The sequence below is a fragment of the Leucoraja erinacea genome, chromosome 2 (genome assembly GCF_028641065.1).
Source record: "Leucoraja erinacea ecotype New England chromosome 2, Leri_hhj_1, whole genome shotgun sequence".
NCBI lineage: Eukaryota > Metazoa > Chordata > Chondrichthyes > Rajiformes > Rajidae > Leucoraja > Leucoraja erinaceus.
The window spans coordinates 88,953,184-88,980,176 of NC_073378.1; the positions used below are offsets into that span (position 1 = coordinate 88,953,184).

The following is a 26,993-nucleotide window of genomic DNA, read 5'->3' on the forward strand; positions in this document are numbered from 1 at the left end:
TTCGTCCGAGCACGTTATCGCATGCGTCATGCAAACCGTCTTAAATGACCACCTAAACTGTAATTTGCAACCTAAAAAGCAGCCTAGGTGACCCGGCTGGCAACAGGGAAAAAAGGTTAAGTGAGAGCCATGTGTTGGAGGAAGTAGTTGAGGCAGGAATTGTAACATCATTTAAAAGAAACATTTAACAGCTACATAAATAGGAAAGATTACGAGATATATGCACCAAATGTGGGCAAATGGGACTGCTGAGATGGGGCATCATGGTCAGCATGGACGAGTTGGGCTGAAGGGCTTGTTTCCATGTTGTGTGACTCTAGGGTATGACAATAATAAACTAATTCCAATATCGTGAATACTATATATTCTCCATAACCATACGCTCATCACAACCTCACCCTCTCCACAATCTCACGCTCATCACATCACAACCTCACACTCACTACAAAAAATATCCACTCAACAGCTGGTGATATTACACGTGGGTTTAGATGCAGAGATTTAAATAAGAGCCTAGATAGGGCAAAATAAAAAAGAAGGCTGAGGGGTCGGACAAAGAGATGCATTGTGCATTTGGAAGCCTGTCAGGAAGCCAATGCTTAATGTCAAACAGCATCAGGAAGTCTGGCATCAACTTGGCCTTTGGGCCTTGTGCCGAGTCTGGAGCCATTCATTCCAGTGTGGATACATTGCCAAAGTAATACCCATGCTTAATGAAGAGCCTCATGGATGGTGTTGCACATCGAACAGCAATACAAGCACCACCAACCTAGCAGTTTGATGCAACAACGTAAGTTTAGACCACGTACATTCATATCTGGAACCAGGATCAACATAAGCACACAACCAAGTCAAGCCTGCAAACCTACCTCACCAACATTCAGGGACATACAAAATTGGACGAGTTATCCGAAACAGTGGCCTGACACAGTCAGATATGTGCTGATATGATTATCTCCATCCTGGGCATATCCTGTCCCACTAACAGGACAGTGTCACAAGTAGCAGAGTGATGGCAGAGTGGTAAATTGTCATGAAGTTGTGGCTCTAGTGGTCCATGACATTGACTCTGGCTTTCATCAAGTCCCAAGGCAAAGAAACCCCATGTTGATTTCCACCCCCGGCTATTGATTCAGTCCACTTCTGTACTGAAAATGTGAAAGAAATGGAGAAGGTGGGCTGGGACACTTTAAAATGTATCACCAGGAGTTGTTTGATAATATAATGCAGGAGAGTCTGGATGAATCCTGAAGGACAACACCACAAGATAGAGCAAGAAAGAAAGAAGGTGAGGGAACCAATATGATGGACAAATGTTGTCTTCATCAAACAATTAGAAAAGATGTATTAATCCATGGCAGTATTGGAAAGCACGATCAACATACTTTCCTTATGGAAAATAAGTTCTGTGCCACACAAGTGTCTGGTAATGACCATCTCCAACATAAGAGATGTTTAACGGCAATACCGCCTCTGAATATCCCCAGCATCAACCTTCCAGTGTCTCCTTTGAACAGAAGTTTTTTGCACCAAATGTTTAATATCATGATAACAAAAGCAGGACAGGGTCTCGAATTCTGTGTGTGTGATTCACTTCCTGTCTCTCTCCACCATCTATAAAGCTTAACATCATCCAGGCACTTTGGTTGATCAACACTTCCCCATCTTCACTGTATATATATATTCACACCTTACGGCACCAATGTGGGTACCGACTGTGTAGATTTACAAATTACTTTGTAACTTGCAGAGGCTTCTCTGACAGGAGTTCCCAAACTCACAAACTTTACAACTGGGAAGCAGTCCTGAGAGAAAGGCATCACTTTCCAGTTCCTGTCTAAATCTGTCATATCCTGATTGTTCCTTGCTACTGAGTTAAGATTCTGGAACTCTTCATTTCAAAAAGGTTGGAGTTTAGAAAAAGAGAATTGTTGCAATTGTAGGGAGTGCAATTTACAATAAGTAAATTGCAATACATCAGTAGTGGATTCTGGTTTTGAATCGTAAATTCACTAAGTTACTCGAAAGGTTTTGGCTTCTCTTAAGGATAAGAAACTACTGTCGTTCACTGTCACTTTGGTGCACATAAAGCCCATCTCTAACACTAGGAAATGTTGAATGAGAGAATGCAAATAGCATGAAGAGGAAAAACACAAAAAAATTAACATCAGGGTTCAAACAGGCATGAGATTCAAATAAAACTTAATCCGTCTTAATTACCTTGTAAACAAAACTAGCTATTCCTGACACGTTATATATGTGAATATATAAATAACTATTAGTGGGTGCATAGAGCAATGAAATTTGACTGTTTCAGTAACAACATCAACCTGTTTATTCTAAATTATTTATTTTGTTTGCTAAAGTTGTGGACAGAGGATCATTATGACCATGTTTTAATGATTTATCTGTGATATTGTCAACTAATGTTTGAACTCTAACTTTACAAACTGGTTAGCAAATTGTGCATTTTTTGACAGACAGCTTTTTTAGCCATTGTGCTTATGATTTAAGTACAGAAATATTGAAAAATTAGTCTGTGCCAGGCTGTCACATGTCTTTGTGTACTTGATTAACAATGCAATTATTATTAAGTAAACATCTATTCAAGCATTACAATAATTGCACAGAAGTTGCAACAATCAATACCTGAAGTTCAAAACTGAAATTAAAATAGCTCACAAGTACAATACCTCAAAAATAGTCAAAATATAACATAGGTACAAGAGGCTGGAGAAGGAGCTCACAAACATATTTATTTAACCAGAGATGAGAATTAAAAGGGGAGAAGATAACAGAAAATGTGAATGCAACCATACACCTTCATTACAAATAAAAATAATATTGTTTTGAAATCTATATAATATCAATGTACCATGCATGTTTGGAAAATTAAATGTCTAGGCAAGAAGAGGTGATTACTCTAAAATTCTATTTTAAATATTACAAAATATATTTTAAATCTCTCACTGAAGCAGAGAAACTGAAAGAACTGGTACTTTGTTAAGAAAAGACAGGCTGCGCAGTAGAGGAAGGTTAACATCCCCTTTAATTTGAAATAGAATGATACCGATTGCACAATGTATTTAACATGCTTATTTTGATACAATGCAATGACTTTTACTGAGCAGCAGCGTAGGAATTGATTGTAGTAATAAGCAGGCTACACCAGTTGAGCAAACTGGCGGCGCTTATAATTAAACAGAATGGATGAGTGAGATCAGAAGGCTAAAATTACAGGTTTATTCCTGTGCCCGTGCTATGATATGAATGTGAAAATTACACGGTTCTTTTTAAATACAGGGGCTCTTTATCCTATGTACAGTATGTTCTACCCAATTATTCTGTAATGTTAAGGTAGCCGCTGATAATCTATTGAGAGTAAAGAAGATTTTATTTAAAACATCAAGTAATGAGATTCTTTCATGACTCAGTGGGAGATGATGCCATATGTAGTGGGAAGCTCTATTCAACATGCCAACACATGTAAAAATACTCACATTTTATCATAATAAACAAGGTTATTGAACAGAGGTGGAAGTAAGAATGCTTGTTTCTCTTCCTGCAATGCCCACTTTTGATGCTTTGGTTTTTTTTTTACTTTGTACATGTCACCAGAAGATTTGATTTTCACAATTTTCTCCTTAATAATCTCCCATTTGCCCCTGTCCATGAAGTCCAATCAATAACAGCAAATTTGCCTACACCTGCTCAGTCCATTCCTAACCCCCTCATCCTTGTTGACATGACGGCACAGTGGCGCAATGGTAGAGTTGCTGCCTTACAGCGCCAGAGACCCGGGTTCGATCCCGACTACAGGTGCTGTCTGTAGGGAGTTTGTAAGTTCTCCCCGTGACCTGCGTGGGCTTTCACTGGTAGTTCCGGTTTCCTCCCACACTCCAAAGATGTACAGATTTGTAGGCTAATTGGCTTGGTAAAATTGTAAATTATCCCTAGTGATTGCAGTATGTGGGGATCGCTGGTTGGCATGGATTCGATGGGCCAAAGGGCCTCTTTCCGTGCTATATCTCTAAACTAAACTAAAACTAAACTAGACTGTTAAATCAAAATATTTTAAATTAAAGTTTGCACCTACAGGTTCCCCTTGTCCTCATCTTAATTCCTTCCATCTGACTTCCTGCTCCATACTTATAATCTTCTGACTTTGGTATATTATCTAGTCTTTTTCATCCTTTATCCCACCAGTGGTGGCAATCTTTTCAACCATCTTGGTCAAAGCCCTAGAGCCTTCTACCTCATAAACCTCGATACACAGCTCTTTGTACAAGGTTTCAAGCAATCTTTCTTATATCCCCAACTCTGTACTTAAAAACTGATCCCACACATTTGGCAAAAGAACTGATAACATGGTCATTGTTGCGAGGTCAGGATGTCAGCGTGCGACCACAATACGTCCGCGTGCGTACACGATACGTCACGCCAGAGGCGCGCAAAGATTTTGTGCCCTACAAAATCCAGGAGCGCCGCGCGATATCACGCACAACTCCATACCCCTCCGCGCTTCTCCATGTGACCGTCCCGCACGGCCCACATGCTACCCGTGCGTCTCAACGTGATGACGAGATCGTGTAAATGTCGCGCAAATGACGGCCAAGTGGGACAGGCCCTTTACTCTTCTGTGTCAGTGCATTTCCAGCTATGTGGCAGAGCAGTGCAGTACAGCAGCGGGGAAGTTTAAAATTTGATTGGCTCATTGACACAGCAGTCAAACAAAGTTAAAAAGTTGAGCAGAGCGGCCTACTGGAAGTGGCCATTTTGGGAGAATCTTTGCGTGGAGGTGCAGTGCTGTAGGTGAGGGTATTGCTGAGGCATTGACTTGAGAGGCTTCTGCAAGAAGGCTGAGCAGAGCGTGATGGCAAGATAAGATCTTGGGATTGAGAATAACTACCTCTGGTATGAGCTAACTGATGAGGATAAAGTGGGACCCACAGACTCTTCCACATGTAGGGAGGTGGTGCCAGACAGGGCAGGTGGGTGGGTGGTCGGTGAAGTTTCAAGCTCCTTCTGACATTCATACAGGGTTTCTGTCAACTCCTGAAGCACGTTTCTTCTGCACAGTGAGCAGTCATGGGCCAGATATTCCCAAGAGTCAGTAAAGATGTTGCATTTTCTGAAGGCGGCTTTAAAAAGATCCATGAGTCCTTTTATCTGCATACCTAGTAAACTGTTTTGTGACAGAATTTGGAATAGAATGTTTGTTTTAGGAATCTGCAACCAGGCTTGTGAATGACATGTCCTCCCCAATGTAACCACTTTGATGTGACTATGGCCTCAATGTTGGAGATTTTGGAAGGGGACACTGATTTGCTTGGGGACATTGAATTTGGAAGTGCCTGGTGTCATAGACCAGGTCTCGGAATCATAAATGGTCCAGTAGACCATGAGTTTTGTGCTGAGACTAAGGACTTGATCTACAAGTGCTCTTCTGCTCTATCGAATAAAGACGGTGCTGCCATGGGCAATGTAAGGAACAGCTAATACAAAGTCAATGTAGCATTCTAATACTTACATTCAGTAGAAAGCTGACATATTGACATATTTGTTTACCAAACTATCCATTTTAAGTATATACCAAGCTTCTAGGATTCAAAAAATTGGAGTGGATTATGCATGGCCAAGTCATTTTCAAAAGAGCTTTAAATTTTCTCTGTCCTCACTTCATATCAAGAGGCATGTTCTTGGGCACACACCAACATACTTCCGATTAAGCTTGTTTACTCTTTTTAACTCTTAAGAGTCTGAGGAAGGGTCTCGACCCGAAACATCACCCATTCCTCTGCAGAGATGCTGCCTATCTCACTGAGTTACTCCAGCATTTTGTCTCTATCTCAAGAGAAAATATTGTCTTTAAAATATCAACAAATTGCTCTCCCAGAAGATTATATCCAAGAAGTTTGCATCCAGCTCAGAAGGATCTTGGGGACTCCCTGTTGCAATGCCTCAGTGTTGCTATATATTAAAACGTTCTCTACTGAAAAAATAGGACATGAAGGAAACACGCGGCATCACGGGAAAAACATACAAACTCCACATCATCATCATCACGTGTCAGAATTGAACTCGGGTTGCTGGAGCTATGAGGCAGCCATTCTAATAGCTGCACCATTGTGTCAGCCAAAGAGAGTGATCATATTATTCACTAACTTTACCTATTTCTATCCCTGCGAGATTTAATCTGATGCAGTCCAAACATGTGTGACAAGAAAAATCCACATTGGTGGAATTCTTTAAGAAACCTAAACCTTTAAGTATTTGTTCTTCACAAACCAGCTATTCTTCCGGTATTCATTGTGTACAATTATTTGTACACTCAATCCCAACTGTTGGGTTGGCTGAGGAGGATAGTAGGGCATTCAGAAATCAGATGGAAGGGAGATATCATGGATTGGAAAGAAGAGATCAGCTTAAGGGCCTGTCCCACTTTCACGACCTTATTTACTCGTGGACATTTTTCATCAGGCTAGAAAAACGCCCCGACCTACTTGATCTGCCCCTCAACATCTGGAGCAGGGGCAGAGCTACGTCCGGATGCTCTTTGTGGATTTTAGTTCAGCCTTTAATACAATCATTCCAGACATTCTCATAGGTAAACTGGTCACTCTCGGCCTCCCCACTGTCACATGTGCCTGGATAAAGGATTTCCTCACCAACCGGCCCCAGACTGTGAGACTCGGCCCCCACCTCTCCTCCACTCGCAGGTTGAGTACCGGTTCCCCACAGGGCTGTGTGCTAAGCCCCCTCTTATACTGTCTCTACACCTACGACTGTAGTCCGGCCCACAACAACAACCGCATCGTCAAATTTGCTGACGACACTACTGTGGTCGGACTTATTTCGAAGGGAGACGAGGCAGCCTACAGAGAGGAAGTCCTGAAGTTGACAACCTGGTGCTCAGAAAACAATCTGGCTCTGAACACCAGGAAAACAAAAGAGCTCATTGTCGACTTCAGGAGGCACAGCACCGACTTAGCCCCCCTACACATCAACGGCGAGTGTGTGGAGAGGGTCAACACCTTCCGGTTTCTCGGTGTCCATATCGCTGCTGACATCTCCTGGACGGACAACACGACAGCGGTCATCAAGAAGGCTCAGCAGCGGCTGCACTTCCTGAGGGTCCTCAGGAAGCACAACCTGGACTCTAACCTGCTGCTGACCTTCTACCGCTCGTCCATCGAGAGCCTGCTGACATACTGCATTACAGCATGGTATGGCAGCTGCACCATGGCAGACAGGGAGAGGCTTCAGAGGGTAACCAGGACAGCGCAGAGGATCATTGGCTGCCCTCTCCCCTCCCTGATGGACATCTACACCTCCTGCTGCCTTAGCAGGGCAAAAAAGATCATCAAAGACAGCTCCCATCCTGCGTTTGGACTGTTCGACCTGCTGCCCTCTGGAAGGCGCTATAGGTGCATCAAATCCAGGACAAACAGACTCAGGAATAGTTGCTTTCCGAGAATTATATCTGCTATAAATTCAAATTCACACATGCACTGACTACACCGCCCAACACGGACTTCCATCTGTATATATGTATATATGAATGTAGCGCCGCAGAATTTGTGCACCTATTCCCCCCCCACCATCTCCCTTCTGTTTTTTTGTTTTTCTGTCTCTTGTTTTTTGTGCTAAATTGTATGTATGCACTGAGTACGAGCAGCTTTCAGTTTCACTGTACATGTATAGTGACAATAAATGGCATATCTATATCTTGATGCCATGAGCCATGCCTACGATTAGCATCACAACCTACCTACGACCTCCTACGATCTTGTGACGACCATTCTGCGAGTATGAGTCAAGGGCAAACTCGGCAGAGGTCGTGAATTAGGTCGTGAAAGTGGGACAGGCCCTTTAGGTTGTGACTGCAAAACTTGGTATTTGCACCAGTGCAGAATGTTGCAAATACAGTTGTGGCAGCAGGAGAGTTCTGTAATTAACGTGTTGTGATAAAAAGAGGAGAGTGTTCTCTCCAGCAATCAGAGGTGTGGAATGAGCAACAGATATTTAGTTTTTTTTCATTCAAGGGACTTGGGCTTCACAGGCTGAGCTAACATTTAATTGTCCATCCCTAACTGCCCTTGAGAAGGTGGTGGTGAGCTGCTTTCTTGAACTGTTGCAGTCCTTGAGATGTGAGTATACTCAGCATGCTAGTAGATAAGAGAGCTCTGGGATTTTGACCCAGCGATAGAAATGGAATGCAATATATTTCCAAAGTGCCTGTAAAACTGCAATAAGAAATAATATCATTGTTCCGTTCCTAGTACATATGACAATTATGAGTCCTGAAGTCAGGATAGCACATGCCTTGGAGGGCAACTTCTGGGTGATGGCGATCCATGCCTTTGGTGCCCTTGTTCTTCTAGGTGGTAGAGGTTGTGAGTATGAAAGGTGCTTTCTAAAAAGTCTTAGCGTGTTGTAGTGCAATCTATAAATTGTAAAAACCTGCTGCTTTGCATCAGTAATGTTATGAGTTAATAGTTATGGAGGGTATCAAATCGGATGCTATGACCTGTATAGTGTCAGGCTTCTTGAGTGTTATTGAAACTTCACTCATCTAATGCAAGTGGAGAATATTCCATCACAATCCTGACTTGAAGATTACAGATGGTGAACAGGCTTTGGGTAGTTAGGAGGTGAGTTATTCGCTACACAATTCATATTATCTGACTTGCTCATGTCTTCATGTGGATGTCTCAAACAAATTCCTGAAGTATCCACCTGGTAATATTTGTCCAGGATTGAAGACTCTATGGCCACCCCCTGGTTTTTATTGGTTAATCAATTATACTTTCATTGCGAGATTACACCGGCTTAATTACTGGGGTACAGAGGTAGAAACGTTTTACTGGTTTTACTTAAACTGAAATGTATTACATCCATTACTTTACCCCTATCAAGCTCCATCCTCAGGAGTGTGCTTTATCCTGGGTCTTTCTTGCTTCATTACAACGGAACATTTGCCTTTATACAAGCAATAATATTTCTTCAATCACTAACGATCAGAAGTGTTATTATATGAAGATTACTTCACTGGCAATACTCTGTTATCAGTACGAGTCCAGTGGAAGAATTTCTGCAGCAGTGGCAGTATAAATGGATGTTGTGCATTAATCCAATTAATTAAAGCACTGTTTCTGACATTTTAAAAGGTTTAACTTATCAAGCAAATTTATTAATAGCACCAATTAAAATATTATCATAGAATATAAACAAATTTTAAAATATTGTGCTATTTGGGGATGCAAAAAAAATGTGTTTGACATGGGATGGCATATAGTGACAACCCAATGAGCTTTAATTATGGCTGGTTGAACAATTCTAAAATGTAAATATTTAGTTGTAAATTCATATATCTTGTGTCCTCAATAACTATTAATTCACTCATTGAAGTTCCTTGTAAAAAAACTTGGGATTTTCAGTTTACATACAGTTCACTTGTGAGTAGTATGAGATGCTTCAATAGGCTATTAATTGATCCTACGCCATCACTGCGGCTCTTTGGGCAGCAGTAAATATGTTCACTAGCACAAGTGTAATATTTTATTTTCACTTGAGTCACTCATCAATAAAATAGCCAGTGAAAGGACTGTGTATATCCACCTACTAAAAAAAATGCTATTGGTTGCTTGGTGGTAATACATCATTGTCATATTCATGCAGATCGTAAAGAATGAAAAATGTCCATCATGCTGAGAATCCAGGCTATTTATTTACTCTAAGGATTATTCCGAGTCAATGGGCTGAAAATCATTAACCTTACAGCTCATCAAAGACAATTTTAAATGATTAGAAAAGACGACAATTACAATGGCTTGTTAAAAAAATATATGAAATCCCACCAAATATTCTGAAACCTATCTAAACTCCACCTTGTGGTGCACTGAAATTGGGCCTTTATCTCTGTGAACTGTGCAGATAGATGCCAATAAATAACTGAACACATTTGGAGTGACTTGGGAATAGATTGTCGTGGCAACACTGACTTTACTGCAGAAAAACAGTAAATGTTATTTATCTCAAACTCAAGACAAGGCATCACACACTTTAGGATGCAATATTAATCCAATCAAAAATCAATTTCCCTTATCAGTGTTGGCGTAGGTGAGAAATTTTAGGAAATAGTAGAGGCGGGGAACATTAAATTTCAGTGAATTGGAACTGAATCTATGTGAAAGATAAACAATGAGACCCAGTGGCCCACAATAAAATAGAAAGTTGACACTGAGCACATAACTCAAGCCCACAGAAAAAAAAATGCTGCAGATGCTGGAATTATGGAATATAAACATAAATGACTCAAATGTCTAGTGCACCTGGAATGCTGCTCCCAAAGGGGGAATGGCATTGACTCTTGCACAACTGAGGTGAAAATTACTCCCCAGGGAAATTATTGGTTAAATTTGCCCAGTGACATGAAATAATCAGAAATAGCCATTATTGCATTTCATTCTGAAACATATTAGGTCATTGAATTCAGGACAAAAATATCAAAAAGCACCAATACACAGTAAAGCAGATTCAGAATTTAAAATTTGCCCCACAGATGCTACCTGACCTACTCAGTATTTCTGGTACTGCCAATGACCTCTGCGCCCTTTACAATTTACATAATTATTTCCATGTGGAAGCCTTTTTCTTTCCAAAACTTGAAAACGTTACTGCCAAAAGAATTTGAGGTCAATGGTAGCAAATGTGCCATATGTCAACATTTGCTCTAAATCTCATTACGTTGATTAAATAGAATATATTTCAATGTTGACACGATAGTGTGTTTAGCACTACATGATGATTTTCTGGGGGTGCCAGTATTAATGGGATATGTGGATTAAGAAAACCACTTTATAACAAAGTTGGGGGCATCGTGGTGTTCATTTCAAAAATTATTTGCTACATAGTTGAAGAGCTTTAAATTAGATTATGTTTGGGTGGTAGATGACAGAAAATCATATAGACACGGCAAAAGAGGAAGGCAGAGTACTTCCAAATAGAACAGTAAAGGGCCTGTCCCACTGCGGTGACCTAATCCACGAGTTCTGGCGAATTTGCCCTCGACTCGTACTCGCAGCATGGTCGACACGAGGTCCTAGGAGGTCTTTGTAACTCTCCTTCATGCTCGAGGGTTGTCCTCGCGTACTCAGGCCTCAGCTAGGTTGTGGCGTATTTTTCAACATGTTGAAAAATGCCCGCTAGTACAAAAAGGTCGCCATGGAAAAAAATCGATACTTTTTTTACTCGTAAGCTTAGTCGAAGTAGGTCGGCATGTTATTCGTAGGTAATCGAGGGTAGTCGAAGATAATCGAAGGTAGTCATAGATGGTCACCAGTCGAAGGGAGGTCAAAGGAGATCGAAGAAGGTCGTCTTCACTCTTAATTATTTGAAGTCCAAGTTTCCCGTAGCTAGTCGAAGCTAGTCTTCACCATAGTCGAAGGACATCTTCTACATAGTCAAAGGAGGTCTTCAACATGACATTTTTTCAAACTCTCCTAAACTCTTCTAAACTCGCAAATTAGGTCGCCGCAGTGGGACAGTCCCTTAAGAGACAACAAAATACATGACGACTAATATACTAATTCTGGGTGTTTGTTTTCGAACTGGTCAGTTGAAAATTCTTACCATGGGATTGCATTTGCATTCCTTCTGTGAGAAATTCATAATCAGGATGACCTGACAGTGATTTATGAATATAAGGAATGAGCACAGCAGAAAACCAAACTACTGAAAACCAGCTTTTATTTCTAGCTCACAGTTGAGCTTTAAAATAAAAACAGATAATTTTGAAGCATATTAAGGCTATTTGGGTGAAAGGAGAGGACTAGGTCTAGAGGATTTGGGATCCTTCGATAGCCAAAGGCTCCCACTGTTTGTGTAGAACCAGGGAAAAAGGTGCAGAGATCTAAGAAATACCAAAAGAAGCTAAATATGAAGTTGGGATATGTGTATCTTCTTATCAAGCAACTAATTTAAACAGCACTTGAATTTGATGAGAGTGCAATACTAGGAAGCACAGTCCACATGAACAAGGCAAGCAAAAACTTTCCAAAGCGCAACATAAACAGACCCAAAGAATGGGTACACAGCAGTCAGTGTGAAGAACAGGAACACAACAGTTAATGTGAAGAAAATGAAGAGTGGAAACAATAATTAGTGTAAAGAGATTAGACAACAGGAACACAACTATCAGAGTGAAAATACTGGAGAAAGGGAACAGATGATGTGAAGACACTGGCGAGTGGGGAACACAATGGTCAATGTGAGAAGACTAGAGAGTGGGAACACAACAGGCAGCATGAACATAAGGGAGAGTGGGAACAAAGCAGGGAACACAAATTTAGATCAGCCATGAAATTATAAAATGACAGAGCAATATTGAGAGACAAATGACATACTCTTACTCCTAATTTATGTTTGTATCAGGAAGACCAGATTAGAATTGTGACGCAAGTCGCAAAATTAATCTATCATACAAATAGTTTGTAGAAACATAGAACTGCAGATGCTGGCTAATACACAAAAGGACGCAAAGTGCTGGAGTAACCCAGCATGTCAGGCAGTATCTCTGGAGAACATGGATGGGTGACATTTTGGATCAAAACCTTTCTTCAAGTTACTGAGTTATTCTGACACGTTGTGTCCTGGAGTGTTTGTATGTTGTTGGACGATATTATTCAGAAAGGTTATCCTGGAATCTATCAAGCTTGGAGAGGCAAGGCAACAATGAAAGTTTGCTTACGCTGTGGCTACTCCCTCTGACTTGAAACATATGCACCCAAAGTTCTATAACTGTGTGGAAAGCAAGATTCACAATATGGCTGCCTAGGATCACATGCGCAGATGGAAGTGAGAGACTAAACATAGCAAGGTCTGGGTATGCTATTTGTCAGTGGGACAAAATAAGTGTCACTAATCCTGCAACTCCCTACTGGGATTATTTGATTGCAGGTGGCAATAGACAAACTGACAGAGGGATCCATGATGTTATGGGATTCAGTTATCAGGCAACTGAATTATCCTACCACAACCAGAGAGCAGTGCTGAACTACTATCTACCTCTTTGGTGACCCTCCGACTATCCTTGATCGGACTTTACTGGCTTTACCTTGTACTAAATGTTATTCCCTTATCATGTATCAGTATATAGTCTGTCAAATACTCAATTGTAATCATGTTCATATCAGAGAGTGGTGAATCTCTGGAACTCTCTGCCACAGAGGGCAATTGAGGCCAGTTCATTGGCTATATTTAAGAAAACTTTAGAAAGTGGCAACATAAACTAAGGGGATCAGGGGGTATGGAGAGAAGGCAGGTACGGGTGACTGAGAAATGATCAGCCATGATCATATTGAATGGCGGTGCAGGCTCGAAGGGCCGAGATGGCCTACTCCTGCACCTAATTTCTATGTTTCTATGTTTGAATGTACTGTCTTTCTGCTGACTGAAGACAAGAACACAAGCAAGAAAAGCTTTCCACTGGATATATGATAATAAACTAAACTGATCACAAGGCAAACAAAAAAAAGGTAGTCATTAAATCACTCCAATGAGACAGATGCCATCTGAAAGTGAAAATGTCAGCACAATCTGCAACTGCAATCATGACACAGTTGGTTTTCAGGTGTTCTGACAAAGGCAGAAGCCAAAGGAAAGTTCTCCAGAAGGGAACAAGAGATGAGATCTACAAGGGAGAACATTCCAAAAAAGCTGTACAAGAAAAGGTGAGATTGCAAATTGTTGTATGTGGAGGAGCAGCACATGGATAGACAGATTGGAAGAGATGAGAATATGTTGGAATATAGAGAGCGTAAACGTTGTCCATGAGTTTGGAAAATGCAAATAATACCTTGGATGTTCAGCATTCTCCAGAATGGCCTAAGGGACAAGTGTCTGCAATGATGTCAAATGGTATGTAACTGGTTGTATATCAAAGACAATTTACTGGATGACCTTAGACAATGTAAAGATACAGGACAAAAGGGTGCTACAACATTACCAAAAAACAAGGAACCTGCAATGTATCTAGGAGTATTATTGTGTATATAAGTTTGTGTACTGTAACCAAATTTACAAGTTGGTGCTTGAATATATCTGAGCTTGTATTTATCAATAATCTATGTTCACTTATCAGTGTGTTTAAGCCTCCAATGTAAACATGCTTATCTGTATAGTTATTTATTTACTTGTTTTTCAAAGGTGTGTGTCGTTAACTGTTAAGAGAAGTGTTGTCCTAAAGATAGGCGAGACTGAGTCACATCATTATACCTTGTAACATGATTTGTACCAAGCTTGTAGTTCAGATGAGAACAAATGGCCACAAATAAGGGTTATGTTTACCTGAAACTCCATGTCTAAATGCAAACAAAAAAAGGCAGGCATTAATACACTCCAATGAGACTGATGCCATCTGAAAGTGAACCAATGTAGCACAATGAAACTGCAATCATGACACAACTGAGCTTTTTCAGGTGTTCTGACAAAGGCAGAAGCCAAAGGAATAATTCTCCAGAAGGGTCTTGGAGATGAGTTGTTTACGAGGTAGTAGAGAGAATCCAAAAAGCTGCTTATCTTGATCTCAGGAAATGCCCTTAATTGGTGAAAATTGTTGACACCTGGAGGATCTGCAAATAAACTGACAGATCGGATTATCAGATGAAATATGGTTAGTAATAGCTCTAGAGTTGCAATCCAGTATGTCCTTTGGAAAATGCCTCTACCTTGGATGTTCACATTTCCAGAATGAGGGACAGTGAGATGCAATGATGTCAAATGGTATGGTGACAGGTTGTATATCAAAGACAATTTACTGGATGATCTTAGACAAGGTAAAGATACAGGACAAAAGGGTGCTACAACATTACCAAAAAACAAGGAACCTGCAATGTATCTAGGAGTATTATTGTGTATATAAGTTTGTGAACTGTAACCAAATTTACAAGTTGGTGCTTGAATATATCTGAGCTTGTATTTATCAATAATCTATGTTCACTTATCAGTGTGTTTAAGCCTCCAATGTAAACATGCTTATCTGTATAGTTATTTATTTACTTGTTTTTCAAAGGTGTGTGTCGTTAACTGTTAAGAGAAGTGTTGTCCTAAGATAGGCGAGACTGAGTCACATCATTATACCTTGTAACATGATTTGTACCAAGCTTGTAGTTCAGATGAGAACAAATGGCCACAAATAAGGGTTATGTTTACCTGAAACTCCATGTCTAAATGAGTTAATAAACAGCAGTGATACACAGCATTGAGACTGGCTCAGAACAATTCATAATTACCACATTTATCTTGAAACATATTTCATCAACTGAGCTTTTCAGCATCTGTTCCAATATCCTTGTTTGATTGGTATCTTATAATTCTCCTGGAAAATGTCTTGGGGCATTTAGTTGTTTCGAGGTAGTATAGAGAATCAAGTAGCTGCTTATCTTGATCTCAGGCAATGCCCTTAAGTTGGTGAACAACAGTAGACACCTCAGGGATCTGCAAATAAACTGCTTTTTCCATTATCAGATGAAATCTGGTTAGTAATAGCTCTAGAGTTGCAATCCAGTATGACTCTCTCCATGATTCCTCTTCCTTACAGGGGACATGTTAGATCTGAGTACAGCTGAGATGGTGAACTCATTATTCGGTGACAGGTTGTTGGTGTAGATCCAGCACCCACAATCAAAGGGAGTAAGGGACACCCACCCACGCCAGCCATGAAAGCTCTGACAGACTGAGATCTTTATGCTGATGCACGAGTTTGGCAGACAATGCTCATAACTTTTAAATATTTGATCAATTGCATGAGCAATAACAGGTTGTTATCAGTCAGAAATATGGAATTTTCAATTAACGTTTAAATTAATAGTCAACGCAGAATTACTTATACTTTCACTATTAACAAGATTCAGCAGCTTATTTTTAATTCTTAATTAGGTGAAATGCTATCTTGGTAAAGAAAGTGTAAAGTGATACACAGGAGCATAAGCACAAATGCTATGAGTAAAGCAATTTACCAGATGCATTATTTAAACACAGAGCCTCATATGTCCATTTTTTCCTGTGTAAGGAAAATAGAGTTTCTGCTCTGAAAAGATGCAGAAGGCAGAGAATAAATGTTGCACCAATTGGTTCAGTAGCTCAAGGAAGTTCTTCAATCTGTGTTCTCTCCTCAAAGCTCAATGTTAGCAAACTGAACTCCGAATGCGATGATTCTGGGTCAAAGCCTACTTTAAAGACATGAGCACATAATCTGGAACACTGATAAACCATGGTTCTCGAGCCACAAGTGACTGTTAACTTCTGCTCTTTAAGTCCTTTGCATTAGGATAAGAAGTGTTATTGTACTAGATTATATTGCACATTGTACTTTAGGTCACCAATTAAAATATTGAAATTATTTTAATAAATGTGTGCATTTCTCTGATAGACTGCTGTACTTGGATGTTGAGTGGGGTGCTACATGGGACATACAGTAGTCATAGGTTTAGTTTACTATTGTCTTTTGTACCGAGGTACAGTGAAAACTTGTTGTTGTGTGCTATCCAGTCAAAGAAAAGACTATACACTATTACAATCAAGCTGTCCACAGTGCACACATTAAGTATAAAGGGCCTCTCACGACCATACAGGCTGTATGGTCATAAGAGGTCTCCTATGGTCGTGAGAGGTCACCTGCGACATGTCGTCAGGGGTCGCCTGTATGGTCGTGAGAGTTCTCCTATGGTCGTGAGAGGTCTCCAAAGAGTCGTAACGTCTTTCTGGCCGCCGCTGAATTTTCACCATGTTGAAAATTTCAGCGACCTATCATGGGTGCCAGCAGTCGCCTGTAAAGGTCACGCAAGTGGGACAGGCCCTTAAAGAGTATAACATTTAATGCAAGATAGAGTCTGATAAAGTCCGATTAAAGATCTCCAATTAGGTAGATGGGAGGTCAGGACCACACTCTAGCTCTCTTGATTAATGATGGTTGTCAATGTGTTTTCAAAGTCACATAAATGTGGATGTCACCGATCTAGTAGCAAGATCTGAATCAAGTGGTTGTTAGAAGTATGACCTTTCTGAAGAGGGGCTGAAAAGAAGCAATATTTACCTTCTCTGCAGGCATAAAAAATCTGATTGCAGCATTTAAAGAAGAGCACTCCCAATGTATTGAGCAGCATTTAGTTGTCAATGAACTTCTAAAACAAAATATCTTCCAATTAAACTGATTGGTATCTTTGGAGATGCTGTGGGCAATTTGGCTACCATGTTTCTTCATTTCAATAGTAATTGCACTTCAAAGGTTTTGTCAATAGCTCCAAAGCAAATTCAGAAATTCCTAGTCATGAATGCCATGACATGTAAGCAAGCTATTTTCTTTCAAATGAGGCAGATTTACATTGTCGCAAGGCAATGGGGATTCACTAGTCTTCATTTGAGACCAAATATAAATCTGGCTATCATAAACAGAAATTTGGCATCAGCTAAATTTGTTGCATTTTTGGAAGGTTCGATTCAGCAGCTTTTCCTCTCCAATGCTGTCTGAGCCAGACCTACGACCAGAATGATTTGGAGTGTTCATTAGTAAATTAAATTTTGTGAAATACATAATGCATTTCAGTCCACTGTGGGTATCATACTGTGCGCAATCCTGTAAGACAGGAATTATTTCATTCTCTGTAAACAGCTGGAGCTTAGCCAAGGTAAATGTTTGGAAGCCTTGCAGTCACACATGAAATCACAGTGACATTGATTGATGATGGAGTGTTGAAGCCAGCATCTCCTATGTTTGAAACAGTGACCATCCCCAGTTAACAAACGGGTTCCATTTTTATAGACATCCAAATGTGATTTTAACTATGTATTAAAAAATACACCCAAAAATATTACATGATGTGGAAACCATACCTCCACAATTATGTAATGCATGGCATCAAAAGCACATAGGGCTGAAAAGACAGAACAATTATGAAAAGTGGAAAGGAAATTAGTTCTGCTGTGTGTAGGAATGAATGTATGTACGTACATTGAGCTTTTGAATTTAGCAATATTATGGGAGGTCACGTATGCAGAGGTGTCCATAAGTCAGATAACCCAGGGACATGTCGTGGGGCGATGCCTGTTTGGTTGTGAATAGTCGCCCAAAGAGTAATACCTTATTCTGGTCACCGCTGGATTTTCAAAATTTTTAACATTTTCGGTGACCTTCTGCGACTATGGCGGGTGCCGGCAAGTCGCTGAAAAATATTGCGTAAGTTGTGCAGGCCCTTAAAGAAATTGCAGATAATTCTGCGCAGGGCCCAATCCGTCATGTAACTTAGCCTATCCATCTATACCTCATGGTCTCTTTGCAAAGCTGACAACATAATCAAGGATCACAAACCCCAGTCATTCTCTCCTCTCTCGCATCAAGCAGAAGATACAAAAGTTTGAAAGCATGTACTACAACTGTGTAATTAAGTTTAGAGCTAATGTGTGGCTCAGATTGGTGTGAATTCATTTCGTCCATTTGATAGATGATGTTGATTTTGGAAAATACATTCAAAATCTTCAGACTTACAAAAGGTAGATGTTATGACCAGCAGTAAGCAGAACAATACAAAATATTCTGTTTTGCAATTTAAGTTTTACCAAACAAAAGCATTATTATTAAAGTAGAACTGTCACATGGGCAGAGAAAGGTTAGCAGAAGCAGGTTGTTGGACAAAATACCTCTAATAAAGAACAATGGAGGTAATATTCAACGCAATGTGCTCATGTTCACAGAGGGAGTGTAAAATCTTGGTGGTATTCTTGGAGAAATCTTGGCGTGTGGTATTTTAAATGCAAATACAAGTAAACAATACAATGAAATGCCAATGGTATGTGGTGTCTTATACAATGATGCAGTGAGTAAAAGCAAAGTGATTATAAACTATTTTACAACACACTATTCAATGGGTCTGAATTGGGTTAATTTATTTTAGAAACAGAATCAAATCCATAGAGAATCACTGGTGCAAGTTAGTCTCGATTGTTCTAAAAATGTGGAAAGATGAGATTCTGGACTATTTCCCAATGAATTATTTTGAAGTACTGTGATGTTGTATCTCACAGAACAAAATTAGGCTACAGTACAGCCAGACAAAGTGCTTTCAGAACCACAGCACAAAAGGTTACCATTCAACCCATGATGTCTGTACCAAGAGGATATTTGAGAGGTCATTAGAAACATAGAAACATAAAAAATAGGTGCAGGAGGAGGCCATTCGGCCCTTCGAGCCAGTACCGCCATTCATTGTGATCATGGCTGATCGTTCCCAATCAATAACCCGTGCCTGACTTCTCCCCATATCCCTTGATTCCACTAGCCCCTAGAGCTTATGGTTAATAATTTAACACCTGTTAGAGTGAGGTGAGTGTAATATTTTTAATGCAGAGGATTGCTGAATTACAGAACGTTTCCTACAGGAATTTTTCAGAACGAACAACATTTTGTCTTTTAACAGATGGCCGGATAAATATTTGGCACAAAGGAGATTGAGCTCCAAGGAGTGAACAGGCCTGTGGGATTGCTTGCTTGCTTCAACAAAGGGGCAGCACAGATACCACGGGTTGAATGGTGACCTTCTGTGCTATAAACAAAGATTATGTGGTTCTTGAAGCACTTTGTTTGGCAGTACTGTAGTCCAATTCTATTCTGTGAGATACAACATTACAATACTTCAAAAGGCAAGAGATGCTGAAAGGGTTAATATTCTGCCAAATGTTTGATGATGCAAGTCTAAAACTGGAGGGAAACCAAGAAACCTCTCAATTACCATTGATGTAGTTTCAAACTGTATCACAATTTTTAGTTGTGACAATGCTGGGGACTCAGCACTATTGCTTATTTTTAACTTCCTTGTGTTTCTTTTTTGTTTCTATTCCTTGTCTTCAGCAGAGGCAGACAGTGTGGCACCATTACAATTTTAATTATCCACATAAACTGGTTTGTCTTAAGTGCCATTAAAATGCCACCAATGCCTTTCACATTCTACAGCTTGCTGTTCTTGCCAATAAAATGCCCTAGGCAACTGTCCTACCCATTTCAGAAACTTGCCAAAAGCCTAGTAAGCACACCGCCAGCAATGGAATGTTGTCTTTTCAGTGCTAGTACAAGTAACAAGAATTTAACAGACAGCAGTATCTGCCAAAGCACAAGTTCTTTTCTGTCACAAACAATACTGGCATTGTTCAAGAGTCATTGCACTAGGGTTTCTAAAACGGCTGCAATGACCATGAAGTATTTCTCTGCCGCTTTTGAAAAAATAACCCAGCATCTTTTTAACAACTATTTTCTGATCATGTGACTGCCATTCATTTTACAATAGTCAATGAAGAAACATTCAAATTGCAGAATCCCTTCTATATCATGTCAGAGGGTGGGCTGAGGAGTTGGTTAGGAAGGGGGACTGGTTGTAGAAGGAAAAAATATACATTGGTCAATTACCAGTCAACTTGAAGAGGATAACGGAGATATTTACATAATGCAACCAAGAAGCAAATACTTTAATTTGCACTATGAGGCCAAACTTGCTGAGCATCAAAATCTACAGATTGATAATTTTTCTTTCAAACATAGGTTCTCACAAAGCACTCTAACAGGGACACTGGTACTTTTATTTGTGAAATCACAATAATTTCTGTACCTTTCAGCCACCATCTTTTGAATTGATACACAGTGTCCAAAAAACACACTCATTTCCCAAAACAACTGGATCCCATTACAAAATGGATTTGTGTAAGAAAACCTCCGTTTGGTTTTAGGTAACTAACCTATGAACACCCACTTCTCTCCCCCCCCCCCCCCCCCCCCCCCCCCCCCCCCCCCCCCCTCACCTCACCTCTCCTTCCACCAGCCGAGAGCTTCCAAAATACAGACATCTCATTACCTGCCCCACCAAAGGGGAAAGAACATTCGATCATTGTTATACTACAAACAAGAACACATATCGCTCTGTTCCCCGTGCGAGTCCAGGACTCTCTGAACATTGTTTAGTTCACCTTATTCCGACCTGTAGGCAGAAACTAAAATCTGCTAAGCCCGTGGTCAGAACAATGAAAAGGTGGACAAGCGAGGGCATTGAGAACCTGCACTCCTGCACTGATTGGAATGTGTTCACTGCACTGATTGGAATGTGTTCAGGGAAGCAACCACAGGCCTCAATGAATATACAGACACCGTGACATCATAGGTCAGCTTTTGTGAGGACAGTTGCATTCCCACTAGGACCCGGATCAGGTTCAACAATGACAAGCCTTGGTTTACAGCAGAACTCAGACAGTTCCGACAGTCTAAAGATGCAACTAAATTTAAGGTAGCTCTTTCTTCCCAATAACCCTTTCTGGCTTAAGTCCTCCCTCCACCACCTCCAGTTTAAATTCCATTTGGAATATTTTGGAGGACCAAGAAACCAAGAACCAAGAACGAAGAAGCCTACAGGAGCGGGGATGCAGACCTCTACAGGCAGGACCAGTACAAGCTGAGGAGGAATCAGAGTTGTCAAGGAAAGGTACTCAGAGAAGTTGAGGAGCAAGTTCTCAGCTAATGAAATCTTCAGTGTGGAAGGGCTTACAAGAAATCACCAGCTACAAGAGGAAAACCCTCTGCTCCGTGGACAATCGCCAGCTGACCAACGACCTGAATGAGTTCTACTGCAGGCTCGATAGACAGAAACATAAACCCGGTACCCCCTCCCTCACCCACTCCTCCCCAATCACCACTTCACACCTACTCACAGCTTGACTCCAGTCTGCAAAGACTGGACCTCACCGGCCACCAAATGGTGAACGAGGTCTGATTGACCTGGACGATAAGACGTTGGCCTGGCTCGCCCCAACGGAGCTGCAGGTCTATACGACAGAAGGACCCTTCCCCATGACCAGTCTGCAAAGGCTGGACCCTTCCCCAATCACCACTTCACACCCACTTATAGCCTGACTGCTGCTGCTGCTACCGGAGAGTCGGAGGCTCCAACGACGGGTCTGTGGACGACGGCACCGGGAGCCCACGGCTCCCTGGAGGGAGACCGCTTTTCGGGGCTCCTGCAACGGCGACTTCTCCCGCCCGAGTTGCGGGGTTGAAGAGCTCCTGGAGCGGGGCCTAACATCACTGCCCCGCGCGGCTGGAATGGCCGCGGACTCTGCGAGCGCACGCCGGGGGCTCTAACACCAAGACCCGGTGTGCGACCTCGCACCACCCGGCGTGGCTTTAATGGCCGTGGGACAATCGCCATCGCCAGCCGGGGGCTATGACTTTGACTCTGACATCGGGGGGGGGGGAGAGTGCAGTGGAGAGATAAGTTTATTTGGCCTTCCATCACAGCTATGTGATGGATGTTTATGTTAAATGTAATTATGTTGTGTCCGGGGTCTATTTGTGTGTAATGTATGGCTGCAGAAACGGCATTTCGTTTGGACCTCCAGGGGTCCAAATGACAATTAAATTGACTCTTGACTCTTGACTCTTGTCTGCAAAGACTGGGCCCTCGTCCACTACCCACCCCCTCCTTGCTGCCCATCATCACTCTGGCCACTTCTCCATCACTAACAATAGAAATTGAGGAAGTGGAGAAGCTATTCATGAGACAGAAAATCCGGAAATCTCTAGGACCGTTTCCCCCTCTACCCTCAAGCTCTGTGCCGAACAACTGGCACCAGTCTACACAGACATTTTCAACCAGTCCCTGCAAACATGTACTGTCCCTGCCTGCTTCAAAGTCTCCACTATTGTTCCTGCACCCAAAAAGCCAAGGATTACTGGTCTTAATGACTACAGGCCTGTCGCACTGACCTCTGTAATCTTGCAGACCGTTGAAAGACGTGCTGGGCCAGCTGAAAAATATCACAAATCCCCTGCTGGACCCTCTGCAGTTTGCATATCAGGCCAATAGATCAGTGGATGATGCAGTCAACCTGGGCCTGCACTTCAACCTCCAGCAACTAGACTGCCAGGGGACCTATGCAAGGATCCTGTTTGTTGATTTTAGCTCTGCATTCAACACCATTGTGCCAGAGCTACTACACTACAAACTCTCCCAGTTGACAGTACCTGAACCCCTCTGTCAGTGGATCACCAGCTTCCTGACAGACAGGAAGCAGCATGTGAGGCTGGGAAAGTACATCTCGGACCCGCTGACTCTCAGTATAGGAGCACCGCAAGGCTGCGTACTCTCTCCTCTCCTTTACTCTCTCTACACCAATGACTGCACCTCCACAGACTCCTCTGTCAAGCTTCTCAAGTTTGCAGATGACACAACCCTGATTGGACTGATCCAGGATGAGGAGGAATCAGCCTCCAGACAGGAAGTGGCACAGCTAGCGTCCTGGTGCCATTGCAACAACCTGGAGCTCAATGCTCTTAAGACAGTGGAACTGACTGCCGACTTTAGGAGAGCTCCCCCTCCCTTCCCCCCACTCACCATCAACAACACCACAGTCGCATCTGTGGAGTCATTTAAGTTCCTTGGAACCATCAAAAGACAATAGGTGCAGGAGTAGGCCATTCGGCCCCTCGAGCCAGCACCGTCATTCAATGTGATCATGGCTGATCATTCAAAATCATTACCCCGTTCCTGCCTTCTCCCCATATCCCTTGACTACGCTATCTTTAAGAGCCCTATCTAGCTCTCTCTTGAAAGTATCCAGAGAACTGGCCTCCACCGCCCTCTGAGGCAGAGAATTCCACAGACTCACAACTCTGTGTGAAGAAAGTGTTTCCTCATCTCCGTTCTAAATGGCTCACCTCTTATTCTTAAACTGTGGCCCCTGGTTCTGGATTCCCCCAACATCAGGAATATGTTTCCTGCCTCTAGCCTGTCCAAACCCTTAATAATCTTATATGTTTCAATAAGATACCCTCTCATCCTTCTAAATTCCAGAGTATACAAGCCCAGCCGCCCCAATCTCTCAACAGTCCCGCCATCCCGGGAATTAACCTTGTAAACCTACGCTGCACTCCCTCAATAGCAAGAATGTCCTTCCTCAAATTATGGGACCAAAACTACACACAATACTGTAGGTGTGGTCTCACCAGGGCCCTGTACAACTGCAGAAGGACCTCTTTGCTCCTATACTCTTCTTATGAAGGCCAGCATGCCATTCGCTTTCTTCACTGCATGCTGTATCTGCATGCTTCCTTTCATTGACTGATGAACAAAGACCCCCGGATCCCATTGTACTTCCCCTTTTCCCAACTTGACACCATTTAGATAATAATCTGCCTTCCTGTTTTTGCTACCAAAGTGGATAACCTCATATTTGTCCACATTAAACTCCCACTGCCCACTCCCCCAACCTGTCCAAGTCACCCTGCATTGTCATGGCATCCTGCTCCCACTTCACACTGCCATCCAGCTTTGTGTCATCTGCAAATTTGCTAATGTTACCTTGAATCCCTTCATATAAATCATTGATATATATTGTAAATAGCTGCGGCCCCAGCACCGAGCCTTGCGGTACCCCACTTGTCACTGCAGGGACCTGAAATGGGAGGCCACCATCGGTCCACAGTCAAAAAGGCCCAACAGAGGATGTACTTCCTGCAGCAGCTGAGAAAACACAATCTGCCACAGGCAATGATGGTCCAGTTTTATACTGCCATCATAGAGTATGTCCTCACCTTCTCCATCATGGTCTGGTTTGGCTCAGCCACCAAGCACGACATCCGGAGGCTGCAGCGCATCGGTCGATCAGCCGAGAACGCTATTAGCTGCAACCTTCCCACCATCGACAAACTACACTGCAAGGACCAGGAAGCGAGCGGATAAGATCATCTCCGACCACTTTCACCCTGACCACAAACTCTTTGAAGCATTTCCCTCTGGAAGGCAACTCCGGACTGTCAAAGCCAGACATAAAAACTGCTTTTTGCCACGAGCAGTAGCTCTACTCAATAGCCAAAAGTATGTAGCCTCCATTTGCTCTGGTATTTTATTTCATTCTTCACACGTTTAAATTATAATATTTTATTCTTAATTGTTTACTGTATATCGTGTTGTTACTTGCGAGCAAAGCACCAAGGCAAAATCCTTGTATGTATACATACATGGATAATAAAATGTATTCAATCCAAAATGTATTCAATTCCCAACTCTTCCATCCTTATCTCACATCTTTTTTAAAAAAAATCTTTTGCCTTTGTCCACACATCTACCTATCCTGCATCAACCTTTCACTTACATAGAAACATAGAAATTAGGTGCAGGAGTAGGCCATTCGGCCCTTCGAGCCTGCACCGCCATTCAATATGATCATGGCTGATCATCCAACTCAGTATCCCGTACCTGCCTTCTCTCCATACCCCCTGATCCCCTTAGCCACAAGGGCCACATCTAACTCCCTCTTAAATATAGCCAGGCTTTGGCTTGCCCATCCTCTCTTCCAGCTTTCTTCTCTCTCACCACAATCAATCCTAACCCGAAACGTCACCTATCCATGTTCTCCACAGATGCTGCCTGGCCCCAGCACTTTGTATCTTTCTTTCTCTGATTGAACTTATTTTGCTCATGGATCCTTTATATAAAACATTTGCTGAACACACTTGGCAACTTCCAAACAAAACTGCTTTAGTGGGTGCATTGAATGACATGGATTTCCAATTTATAATGTGCCTATCAAAAACTTGAAAATATTAAAGAAAAATTGAAGAATGCACTGAATAAAAATCATCAAATGATTTATACACCATTTGATTAAAAAAAAACCCAAGGAATCACAGAAGTGCCAAATACTGGGAGCAAACCTATTGCTCCCATATTCTGCATAGGCTATCACAATAATTAACAATTATCTGAAAAAGATCAGCAATATTACTAATTACAATTGGCAAATTCAATTATTAGGTCTGGCATTTCTCATACTTTAAACCCCTGTGTCACCACCCCATCATTCAAGTTACAACCAGGGTTTTTTTTTTAATTATTTGCCTTAAATCAGCAAATTTAATTTGTATTTAACATATGATAGATTTGTAAAATGCGGGTATGATGATTGATAATGAAAAAACAATAATCATATTTTTTCTGCAGCTCCCATTGAATTCAATGCTCAGGGGGAATGATGTGATAATATGGCTGTTTTCAGTATGCTTTGAAATATTTACAACAATAACACTTTACTGATGGAATTAAACTCCATTTCAATGTATAGAAGCCAAATCAATCTTTAGACGTACACAAATTTACCCAGTCTTGGAAATTTCGATTTTGCATTGCTCTGGAAGATAATAGGATTTGCAATAGCTCAATGATTTATTGATTCTGTGCTATTATTTTAATATGTCCAGTGTACTTCAGTTCAGAAAGAGAATGAGAGCTTCCCTTTCACTCATGTTATCATGAATCATGCAGAAATACAAAAGCAATAAATCATTAAAATAATACTTACTAAAAATGTTGTAAGCAGAGCATGAATTGATTTTTAATAAAACCCCACGGACAATACTTTGCAGATATTATCTAAAGTCAGGAATTCAATTATAGAAATGTTGTGTATTGTAGCAAATAATAGTACCAGCAACTGCAACAAAGGAGATGAAAGGGCAACATTCTCTGTTTACATTGTGTCTAAATAGAAAAGCCACTGAAAATAAGTGACGACTGAGACTCGACAATGATAAAGCAATGAAATATCCATACAAAGTCTGTTCAAATATATATAAATAATATGATGGTGATTACACTCTCTTTCAGTGGTAGTTGCTGACTGGATTAATTTGAGTTAAGTGAATTCTCAATAGCTCCAGTCTAGAACTGTAATGTTACCTTTTTATTTTAAATTTCAATTCTACATTTGGAGAATTTTCTTGAAGACCAAAAAAAAGCTACTTTTGAAACAAAATATCAAACTTATATTTCTGACATTTTTAAAAATAATTTTGCGGCGTATCACTGCAGGAAAAGAGTTAAATAACGTAAGGGTGTAAAAAAAAACTGCTGAAAGAATTCAGCAGGTCAAGCAATATCTGTGGAGGAAAGTGAATGGATATA

General features: G+C 41.2%; 1 protein-coding gene across 1 annotated transcript in view; it reads right to left on the reverse strand.

The window, feature by feature from the left end:
- Positions 1-26,993, reverse strand: part of LOC129712275 (retinoic acid receptor beta-like) — a 424,460-nt gene that overhangs the window by 126,347 nt on the left and 271,120 nt on the right. The window contains 1 exon segment of the mRNA XM_055660575.1: positions 20,361-20,367. Within this exon segment, the coding sequence (XP_055516550.1) occupies positions 20,361-20,367 (7 nt within the window).